The 12,284-nt window shown below is 38.8% G+C and overlaps 1 protein-coding gene across 1 annotated transcript in view; it reads left to right on the forward strand.

The window, feature by feature from the left end:
- adgrl2a (adhesion G protein-coupled receptor L2a) overlaps positions 1 to 12,284 on the forward strand; it is a gene marked incomplete at both ends in the record, with an annotated part of 78,282 nt that overhangs the window by 18,608 nt on the left and 47,390 nt on the right. The window contains 2 exons of the mRNA XM_083887828.1: positions 203 to 416; positions 10,228 to 10,337. Of these exons, the coding sequence (XP_083743954.1) occupies positions 203 to 416; positions 10,228 to 10,337 (324 nt within the window). The remainder of the gene's footprint in view (positions 1 to 202; positions 417 to 10,227; positions 10,338 to 12,284) is intronic.

Raw genomic sequence — 12,284 nt, forward strand, 5'->3', positions numbered from 1 at the left:
GTACAGTATGTAAGGCTCTGCCCACATAGCTATGCAGTTTCTTTTAATCAGCAATTATTGCTACTTGTTACACGCAATAAAGTGTTCCTTTTGTGTTTATGCAGCACATCCAGCTCTGTTTCTTCCCCCGTGTCAGCCAGACTATACATTTCTCTTAGATTTCCACTGATACATTCTCTTTTCTCTTGCTCTTTCCTCTCAGGATTTAGTCGAGCTGCCCTGCCCTTTGGCTTAGTACGGAGGGAGTTGTCTTGTGAGGGTTATCCCATCGATCTGCGATGTCCAGGAAGTGATGTCATAATGATTGAAAGTGCCAATTATGGCCGAACGGATGACAAGATCTGCGACGCCGACCCTTTCCAGATGGAGAACATCAACTGCTATCTACCAGACGCCTACAAGATCATGTCACAAAGGTAAAACTGCACGCAAACCACACTGTAGTCCCAGCAGTTGTTGTTTAAAAAAAATGAGGTATCAGTTAGAGTTGCAGGACCCTCAGAAAATAATTGAGAGGGCTCAGCAGTAACCGTTGCATAGTTGCCCTGAGCAACCATATCTGGAACACAGTCAAGCATTTAATTTTGTCTGGTTGCCCCTGTTGGCATCAATTTCCCATGTTTAGAATAATCTCCTGCTCCCCTTGCTTTTGGAGTAAAATCTTCCACCAAGGAGAATAACAGGAGAGCTCCAGGACTGGGTTACAATCTGAGTCCAAGTGTGTTAGCACCGATACAGAGACAGCAGAACCTGAATGAAAGAGAATTAAAAAAAAATGTATAAAAAAATACCATCAACTTTGGAGACAGAAAAAAAAATCACATTTATGAACTTTATGATAAAGTTTATGATGATTTAATATGATTATAAAATCAGACAACTGTCATAGATTAGACCATTTAGCAGTTTTTGACCACCGAGATAAAACAACATATATTTGTTTAACTTAAATGGGACATTTCTTAATGTAGAAATAGCATACAATTTTAAATGTGGGGCGTTTTGCTTGTAATCCTGTTTTATAGCACATGCCACTTGACATTAGAGTAGCACTCTTCTGTGTTGGCCCTCTGGTAAATCCTTGATTTGGCATGACCACCGTAGACACACACACACCATGTCTTCTAAACTCCCAGTGATTGATCACTGACCACATATGTACCCGTCATTTGCAAAGCCTCTGTCTCTGTAGCCATCACTCATGTGAAATGAAGGATGATTTGGTGTGGAAAACAAACCCCTACTGAGGTCCATGTTCTTGCGTGCACACACATGCATCTCAGCAGGGTTCCACTGCTTGCGCTGTATACATGTGACCTTATACATGAGACCAGTTGTCACATAGGTATGCCATCTGAGCCCAAAGTGCACGGGATGGAATGACATATGAGTGCCACAGAGAGAAATATTGGATGGTATGAGACCGTCAGCAACTCCTGGCAAGTCGCCTTGGGAAATAAAAAAAAAAATAATAAAATAAAACAGTAGAGCCCTTGTATTCAGGGGGTTTATTGTCAAGCCTTGTTTGATGAAGTCAAATAGCTGACTCACATTGTCTGTCTTTAAAGGCTGCAGCCTGCCTGCTCCCTGTTTGCGACCCTGTGTATTACAATGCCCTCACCCTGGCTTGAACAAAAACAGTCCACTGAAGCACAAATACACAGATCTTCAGCAGGAGCTGCCTGACAAGAAAAAAAAAAAAAAGGGAAATGAAAAAACAGTCGCGTCCAAACATTCTCCACCAGCGCCTGTAGAGGAGTCAAGTTTATTCCTCATGCGCATATTCTAAGAGTGCCAGAGGCCATAGTTCAGATGTTATTTTAAATGTGTTTTTAGCATTTCAACGGAACTGCTGAGCTATCGTCCTCGGAGCAAAGGGAGAAATGTGTGTGTTTTATGAAACGGGCCTGATTACAAAAGGTGTCTCTGGTGTGGGTTAAAAAAAACTCACGTAAAAGGTTTATATCTGATACAAATGGAAATCTAAAAGAGATCAAGCGGTACAAAAATAGAGACTATGGCTCATTTTTATTTAAAGTGAAAATCCACATTTTTAATCTCTTCAAATTCTTGTGAGCTACAGTACGTATGAGGAGGAACGGCTATGTTTTATGTGAAAATGAACCACAAATTTAGTTCTTACAAGCAAAATAAATATCCCCGAATCCCCAGAAATGCGATAGTGTTTTTTTTGTCTATTTTGAATTTAATGCTTGTGTTCGCCATTACAAAGTCTGAGCACGTCATTTCTCCACCACAAGTCCAAAACTGAGCTGAAAGTTTCCATATGTGGGGCAACACGTCGCACACACACACACACACACACACACACACACACACACACACACACACACACACACACACACACACAGTACGGAGGAAAAAAAAAAGACCTACTGTACAGTTTCAATCGGTAAATTAGTAAAGTGCCAAAAATATTTGTTGCCGTAATTACCCTGGCCTACTAATTTCAGTGCGAGGAAAGAATATCACTCCAGCACTTGGTGGAAAAGTGTGTTCACTTTTGTGCACGTGAAGTGTGGAGAATTACATTGAGTCTTCGCTGAGTTTGATAGATCCTGTTGGCACTTGAAGTTGTTTTTATATCTGGCTGGCATATTATATTCATGAGCACAATGATTTTATGAAAATAGCCTTAGGACTGTTGTGGCTCAATTAGAACATTCAGCTGCAAGCAATTAGTCGACTCAAGTGGGTGATAATCTGTACTGGAATTTTTCATGTGGACACCTCTCCAGCAGATGTGAGAACTGCATGGCAGTACAGTTTGAAAGAATTAATTTGTTGATAATAATAGTCAGTGAGTTGATTTTTCATGTTCTTCTGTTCAAGATTTTGAGTTTTAATAATTCCATTTCCTCGTCTGCTCTGATGATAATTAGTATAATTGCAAGCACTGTAATATCGAAGAGTTTATAACTGCAGTTTAAATATATTTAAATATTACTCGTCACACCGCCGGGTCATGCACCAACCATCTGGTTCTTAGCCTTTAATTGATTTAATTGTAACCTCAAGTCCTAATCAAAGGAGCTTGAGGAATAGCAAAGATGACACTGTCGCATCGTGACTAATACTTTTCAAAAAACCTACATATACAGATATACAATATGAATAGATGTCCCAAATATATCGATTGCTCGCCGACTAATGAGCTTCATTGTAAGTATTCAATGACAATGTCATTGATTGTTGTAACCTAACATGGCTGGGGCCTGTCACGCATGGATTTTCCGAGGAGCGTATCGTTTTCAAGAATGATCAATGTAGCAGTGCTCTTTATCAGAGGCTGTACAATTCATCTGTGGCATTTCAGGACAGACACGAGCTGGACTGTGGTGAGTTTTTGTTAGTAATCATTAATTAAATATCATGTGTATCAATCAGGTTTTTTTATTTTTTTTTTTCAGCTTAAAGGTGCATTACGTTAAAAAAAAAATATTTTGCAGACCGCAAATTATGTTTATGTTTTGAAATCGTGTTTTGGCATGTGGCGCCACCTACCGCCATCTACCAATCATTGCAGTCAGTAGAGTCTCAGCTGCCGAGCAACCAACAGGTTGCAAGCTAAGTCTGAGCTACTATGGCAGAGAAAACAAAACCTAAAAGACCTTGGTATTTTGAAGTCGAGTGTACTAACCATTTTTGGCCACATTCTTACATATGGTGCCTTTAAACCTGGGGATGTAAATATGGAAGTAGATTTGTGTCAATATTTTCAAGCAACACTTTTTAAGAAGCAAATACAATATGAATTTAATCATTCAAAACTATTGTATTTTATTGTTTGAAAATACACTTGTTCTTTGCACCGTTGTTTTTTGTTTGTGATTCTGACCATGAGCCAGCCTTAGGAAGCTGCCTGCTGATTGGCTACTGAGTTTTGGCGCAACATCTCAATGAACCCCAAGTAGTCACGTGCTTGGACTCACTGTCCGTCTGGAACTTGTTCCCCAAGTTTCCCCCATTAACATCCGAAAAAGTATCTAATGTTTGTCAGATAAAAAAAAATAACAAATCAGGAACAAGAACAAGTGTATTTTCGAACAATAAAATACTATATCTTTGAATGGTTAAATCAATATTTTATTTGCGTCTTAAACAGTGTTTGCTTCATGAAAAGAGTTCTTTGAAAATATTGACACAAATCTAATTCCACAATGTAGCAGCTGACTTGTAATGTTAAAATTACCCAGCATTATTAGCATGTCATCAGCTGTATTTTCCAGGTTTTTGTCGAGATAGTTGAGGCAGTCCTAGAGACGGAATAATCTTGCCTACACTATTTATATCAGTGACAGGACTGCTTGCTGGGCTCTCCGAGGAGCTCCATTGTTGCCGCCTGACAGCACACTGCCTTGTTCTTTGTCTCTGGACATACAGTGTCGGTGTTTATTTAAAGCACAACAGATTAAGATTTCATAAAGATTCCAGATTCAGCTCGGGCGTTTCAGAGGGGTGTACACAAGTTCATGAGCCATGAAACTGCTCTCTACTCAAGACTTTATCTGCGATGATGTGCTAAATTAAAAAGTGTCTGAACAGTCATTAGTGCACATCATTAAACAAACATCTACTAATGCCAACAAGTAACACTCATGCAATAAATTTTGGTGTCAACAAAACTTTTTTTTTATTCATTAGAATAAGGGGGAAATTGATTTTGATTGGTTAACTGACATGCTTAATAATAACAACAGGGCTGATATACATGCATGTGACATATTCTGTCAGTTTATGGCATTTTTTTAACCATAAAAGGGTCAGAAAATGTCCTGTGATTATGTGCTTTTTGTCAATTTTTCCAGAATAACTTTCAACATCTGGCAGTTATTTACAATTAACTGCATGTTAAAATAGTGTATTAACAATTTAAAATGAAGAAAAACAGTTAAAAAAAACAAAAAACAGTGAAGTTGTACACAGACACCAGATTTTATGTTTTAAATTTGAAATTTAAAGAGTATAACATTTAAAATAACATTTGTTTGAGTTTTTCTCTCAATGTGCAAAAACAGGACAAATATACATTGCAATTATTGTTATATTGCCAGCCCTGTTTGCAACGTTGACTTGACTAATTATATTAAATCATCAATAACATAATAAAATAAAAAGATTGATTCATATCTGAAGGCTGACCCTGTGACTTAACACTTTTTTCTTTAGTTTCTTTAGCGTTTTCCATGAGTGTGACAGCACTGCCTGCTGCTTTCTTATAAATGTTGAACTTTTCCACTTGAATAATACGACAAGTGTATTTTTTATTTTTAAATTACATAATTCTGCAGCATGATGATTCACCTTTGCTGGTTAGGAGGTTAAAAATAAATTGCTGTTGATGGAGGGATATGAGTCAGACAGCAGTCCTACTGACTTTGTAATAGACTGGACCCCCACCACCACCCCCAAATATTGCATAAACACAAGCATATGACAGTAATTACAAGTTTCTGGGATGCCTTAGCCGGATATTGGGTCAGACCTCGAGTTGAAAGCAGGATGCTAATGGTTAATTCCTAACAACCTATTTCCTGAAACACCGTTGGAGCCCCCCCTTCGAAAATACTCTAAGTATACTCATGTTGAAGGGAACATACATGTGATGTGTGTGGGGGGCATGTGTGTGTTTCATGTCCTGTCTGCAAATGGATTTTTTTTTTTCCCGGTGCCATTCTGTGGCCCTGGAAATTATTTAATTTTTCAGTGGCCTGTCTCCTATCAACAGGCTTGCCTCTTGAGAGAGATGTCTGCCTTGATAATTGTGCCATGAACCTCATCAGCATTTCAGATGAAATGGAGCTAGACGGGTCACTTTGAGTTTAAGAGATGCTAATTTGATTGAAATTCAAACTGGGAGCACCAGGAAGTAGATTTGTGCCTCTTTCTGTAATGTGCTCCCCTCACTCATGTCGCCTTTTCTCCTCCAGTTACACAGCGATTGTTCTCGGTGCTGCCGCTGTATTTTCATATTGTGAATTTCCGAGTGACGACTTGGGCTTTAAGCAGTGAAGGATAGACGGTCATTGTGTGATGTCACATGAGCGGCACGTGTTGTTAGAACCTCCATATTTGTTCTTTTCACACTAAGTCAGTTTGAAAGCAGGTGGTGTAGAATAAGACCAAGTCAACTGGGTTTAAAGGTCTCATATTATGCAAAATCAACTTTTTAATCATTTAAATCCTTATATTTGGGACTTTGGAGGCCCAATCATTCGAAGTGTGAAAAAAGATGACTCACTCATGTTTTTGTGGTCCTCCTCAGTCCAAGTACAGGAGATAAAACACGCAACGTTGACTTCCGCGCTCACTGGGACGACACAAGAAGCAACATTCCTGGAATTGTTGTCTCATAGAGCTCCGCTTTGTCCATAAAACACGCGAGAGTGCTGGCGAGGGGAACAGTATCCGAAAACCAGAAGTCCGCAAAGTCTATTCTTGGCTCCACAGTGCAGCACAGAGTTCTACACAAACCTCCAGCCTCAGAGGATTTATCTGTCCAGTGGATACATGTTATATATGACAACAACAACAAAAAAAAACATGATATTGATACCATGACAACCATGATATTTAATGTAGTGGCACCAAATATGTCTAGTGAATAGGACATGCCATAGTTAAAATGGTGTAAGTAGATGTATTGTTTCTGAGTTAAGCTGTGTTACAAACCACACAGCACATATAGAGTCATTGATTAAAATTACTTTTTCTATCTGAGAAATGGATTGACTAAGCAGTTTTGAATTACAGTTGTTTATGGTTCTTTAGACCAACTGCAAATGAAGCATTTCACCACCCGTCTTAGTGGAAATATATAGTGTTGTATTTCTCTTACTTAAAGCAATTTATTATATGTTTAGCGCATTACTCTCTTGTCCAATTATTCATCAGACTGTGCTTTGTGATGACAGCAGAAAAGGTTAAATTGCATTTAGATACATGGCATCAGGAAAGCTATCAGTTGTTACCTTGTTGGCTTCTTATCGCGCGATCTCTCAGGAGGGAGTGCTCATTTCGAAAGGATTTGCAGCGCCGCACGCAGCATTTATGACACTCCAATTGTGCTCATGTCTGCCTGTCCCAAATGGTCAGAGATGTGATGGGATTACGTTTGGAATACTTCAGTCTGATTAACAGGCTGATTAAAGCAGAACGTACTGTAGCTTTGTCCTGTACGTACTTAGAATATCATTTAAGGGACAAATTAAACCGCATGCTAACTAATTACATAACACTTTAAATTGTAAGTGCTTATACACAACTACAAGCTAAACTACATTACACACAATAACAACTGTCAAATGATGATGAATTTTTGGAAACAGTTGTATTTCTGATATTAATTTGATTTCAGTTGGCAATTTGTTCCAGAGTTGACAAACTTTAATGCCCTTAAAACTTTAGTTTTTATTAATTGTTTTGTTTTTAGGGTTATTAGATATTACTGTGTACTGTGTAGGGAGCAAAACAGCCACACCTATATATTTAAAACTGGAAAACAAAATTAAAAAATTTTTTTGCATTTAAACTGTGATCAGAGGTTTCCCACGACATGATCTGGAATATCAGCAGTTATTTAATGTCCCAGGCTGAAACGATTCTGGGTTAAATGTATGTCACGTTAAGACCTTCAACAGTTGGCTCATTTTCTCTTGCAGTGCAGGATAAAATTAATTTTTAGGCTACTATTTTTGCCTCGGTACAATCCTGTTGAGCAGCTGGGGTATTTATAGAAATTGGAAGTTTCACTCTTGAGAAAACTGTGGAACATTTTCGGTTAACTTAACATTCATTATGTACATAATTAATTACTATATAGCCTCAGACTATCAAAAGCAAGTGAGGAATATCATATTTTACATGTATTTAATTAGAGTGCAGTTTGAAACCTGCGTCTGGGTATAGGCCCAAATGTTGGAACTTTTTTTTTATGTGAGGAATTTCAATTACACGCACTCGCTCAATCTGAGGGCTCGGTCTATACATAGTGTCATTGGGGCTTTGTCAGTTTGTCTCAGGAGATGCCTGTGATTTCACAGATCAGACAGAGTAAGAGTCATGCAATCCCAGCTCTAAAATTAGGGCAATATATCAGAAAGAGCTATCAACAGCTATGTCAACAATGTTTCCAAAGAAATATGAGGATCTTTTCCTCCCCAGTGCTTATGTTCTGTTGTTTAATGGATTTGACTGGGAAAAGATGACAGGTATACGTCTCATTAGTGTCATGAATTTTATTTTCAATATCACTCTTGTTTCATGTGCCGAGCATAAACCACGGCGTTCATTTCCTGGACTCGTTGGGATCTGTTAGATAAAGCGCTGCAATTTATTTGGCCTCGTGCATTATATGCTAATGTGTGACAAAGTGGGACGAGATCATCAAAGTGACCATATAATATATGTAAAATACTGCAGATGTCATGAAATATTACCCACAAAAACAAGCGGGGTATTATGGGCCCAGCATGACGTGCATGTTTTAATTCCACAGCAGTCATTAATTTCCATAAAAACAAATATAACGTGCTGATTTTCTCATCTGTTATCACGTGCGAGGGTCATTAATACAGTGAAACGACCAGCGAGACCTTCGCTAAACACAGACACATACTGAGTCATAAAGTGTTATTATGACTATGTGATACAATACACCATTTGAATATGACCTAAAAATTCCCCCTCTCATGATGAAAATGTTCTCTGTCATCTGTGTTTGAAAGATAAATGAGCCAAACTTTTGAATGGCGTACATGCAGACTGCAGGGAAATGGCCAGCGGTAGCAACAATGTTTTTTTTACTGCTACTATTTTAATACAATAACTTATTTCATTTGTTGGATAAATACTTGTGCTGTAAAGCACACTTTCTTATTTTACGGCATGCACCTAAATGGTGGTTGTTTTCAATCTGGAACCTAAAGAGGGCACACTTGTAGCCCCGTGTGTCTGATCAATGGTCTACACCTCAACGTTAACCAACTCTGTACTGTCTCACTGTGCTACCTAACATTATATTAAACACCATTTGGACACAGAGCAGTTATTACCTTGGCAGCCCAAAGCAAAGACAAAAAACACAGAGCACAATGCAGTGCAACCAGTAATACATTTTCCAGTGATTTGCTTTAAATGGGTGCAAAGGCCTATGATAAGAAGAAACAAATATCATCTGTGGTCCCTGCTAAATCAGCAGAACAGCGGTATTGATCTGGCGCCTTACATTGCCAATAGAATTTTAAGTCCCCCCCGGTAACACATAAGGCTTTTCTCGGGATATTGATGTCATTATCATGATTTCAGTACAGCAAAGGGGTGGTCACCTGCAATTCCCCGGGTCTCAGAGCAGACCACAGGCTCAATGAGAATGTCTGCTCTCCAGATGTTAAAGGCATGAAGCAGAATTTACGTTTGACACTGCATAGGACTGCTGTAAGGGTATAAAACATATATATATATATAAATATATATATAGATAGATTTTAATACATAGGCTTTTTAGGATGCAAAGGATTTTTACTTTCATTTTATTACTTAGGACAACATAATTTCCTATAATGATGCACCCGGTAACTCACTGAGTTATTATTATTATTATTAGGGTCCGAGTTTCCTTGAAATCAATTTCCCCAAAACGCATGGATTTTTTTTGAGATCGCACTATCCTGGTCGAAATTTCCGTCTGACAGTGGTTTGGTGAAAGGGGTGAAATTTAATTTTATTGTATTGTTTTTTTTTTAATGCAGAATTTCATTTGTAAAGATTCATTCAGATAGAGTAATATAAAACCTTGTTGTAAAAGTTACTGGAAAAGGGCAGAGGGGACAAGAAGGCCACGTAACCTTTTGGATTCTTCCATTTAGCTGTAGACAATCATGCAAATAGTTTGAGCTCTTGGAAATTTTTTTTGAAGAAGTTCACATGTACTTTAGCTGCGAAGATTCAAAGGCAAGAGCTGAATTATAAGCGGTTCACTTGGCCCCGACTGTATTGCCAAAAGAGCTGAAAGCATACAAACTTCTTTGTTGGTGAATATGAATATTTCACCATCTGAACATGAGTTAAGAACTGTTGGTTTTGCATTATTGAAAAATATTTACTCCACATGCACACAATTTTTGAGCAGTTTGTAATTTATTTTACTTCAGAAAATATCTAAATGTTATTGGTTATTAAATGTGTTTGTTTCTGTTTATTTGACAGATGTAACAATCGGACCCAGTGCATCGTGATCACAGGTTCAGATGTCTTCCCTGATCCCTGCCCAGGAACTTACAAATACCTGGAGGTCCAGTATGAGTGTGTGCCCTACAGTAAGTACGACCCTTCTGTCATGACTTGAGAACTCCCTCCCCCCCCTCCTTTTTCCTCTCCCACACATCACATCCTCAGTGTCTCTTTTGTGCCCTCTATCTCTCGTGTCACATCATATCTTGTCCAATTTCTTCCCTCTGCCTTGTCCAGACAGTGAGCTTTCTCCGTTTGCAACACCTTCCAGCACCATTTTCCTCTGTCTCTTCTTCCATCTGTGTCAAACCATGAGCATTTTGTGAAATATGACCTGTAAAAACCCTGTGGTTCTTTTCTGCACCGCCTTTATTATTGATGCTGCTCAGCGTATTTCGAAAAGGATCGAGCATTCTGAGTATGAGGCTGCAGAGTGTAGGGAGGGCAGAGAAAGTAATGCTAACTCTCCACGATGGCAAGTTAGTGGTTCATTACTCAAGTCTTGTATGGAGACGCCTATCAGGAGAAAACACAGCTCACCTTGATGGCTTAATATATAGTACATCCATACTACAGGTGTTGAAATGTGTTAACAGATGTTTCATTATGTAACAGAGCAGAATGACTCCGCTTGTAAGTCAACAAGGTAATAATTCATCTAAAGAGATAGTGTTAACATTTTGTCTTCTTCGTGGATGCTAAAATATTCATTGCCATTCAGCCTCCAAACAATCTTTAGGTTGCCCTTTGCATTCGAATTCCCCTTTGTCCTTTAAGCTGCCATGTTCATTTGCAATTTGTGAGGGAAATTCCCCCATGTAACCTTTACAAACTGATTAATGGCAAAGATAAGATGACTAGTGAGAGTCACTAATCAGGTGGAACTGAAATAATTAGAGTGGGAATGATGGCTAGATTTAAGCATTTGGCAGCACTTGCAGATATTAAAAAGAATATCTTGTACACTGATGTCTTGAGATATGTTTCAATGTCAAGTCTGCAAAAAAAAAAAAAAAAGCCCAAAAACGATTAAGCCCATATATAAATAATGTACCTTAATTCCTCAGAACTTTTTGTGTTTGACATATCACTGCTTCACTGCTCATTACCAGTATACCTGTTCACACTGTTGCCCCTAAGTGTTAAATCAGAACATATTAGTGGACATCATTAGATGGTGAACCTCATTACATTGTAAAGGTTAACCTCTCCAAGGCTTTGAGAACCTGTAATAATGAGCCAGCTCATCAAGCGAAGCCAAATCCTGTAGCCTGTATATTACGTGTCAAAGAATGTTTCTGCATTTCCCCCCCCCCATTTTCATAATGCCTTATTGTTAAGTGACTTATCGATTCTTGCGTGTCTTGCTGTGTTACCTCAAACCTTAATAGCAGGATTAGCCTCAAGGTTCACTCATGTTCACCTTGTCCTGTTATGATTATCTTTTGCCTCCATGTTGCACCAATGAGACAGACAAGGACTGCCGTAGTGTGGTGAACAGTAAACGCCTGCCCAAGGACTCCCACGTCTGGCAAAGTCTGTCTCACAAAAACAATTCCAAACAGGTCCTCACTACACTCTTGAGCAGTTTCAAAAATGCATGTCTGTAGCCCCGTCTTTTTGCTTCTCAAGGTCCATGCCCAACCAGTGTAGGACCAAGAACACAGAATGTATCCTATCGCAACTGCCCTGGTAAGTGCTTAGTGTTCTCCCAGTCTGATGTAGTCCACACAAGCCCAGTCCAGCATTCCCCACTCAAACCCTGTTGTAAACTATGTTAAACTGTCGTTTAAAAGCAAGTTCCGTGTTTTGTCCCCCCCCCCCCCCCCCCTCAACAATCCCCTGTCTCCTCTTATCTCAAAATAAAATCCACTCAGATTTCCACACTAGATCAAACCAGTACTTTTCCAATTTTCACAAGTAGATCACATGCCAAATTCCAAGATTTGTGATTAAAGACATTGAAGTGGATCAGGAGCTTAGGATCCCTGGATTTGCTGGGACACGAGCCTTCAGAATCTTGTTTTGCAAGA

This window comes from Microchirus variegatus (assembly GCF_963457635.1).
Source record: "Microchirus variegatus genome assembly, chromosome: 4".
NCBI lineage: Eukaryota > Metazoa > Chordata > Actinopteri > Pleuronectiformes > Soleidae > Microchirus > Microchirus variegatus.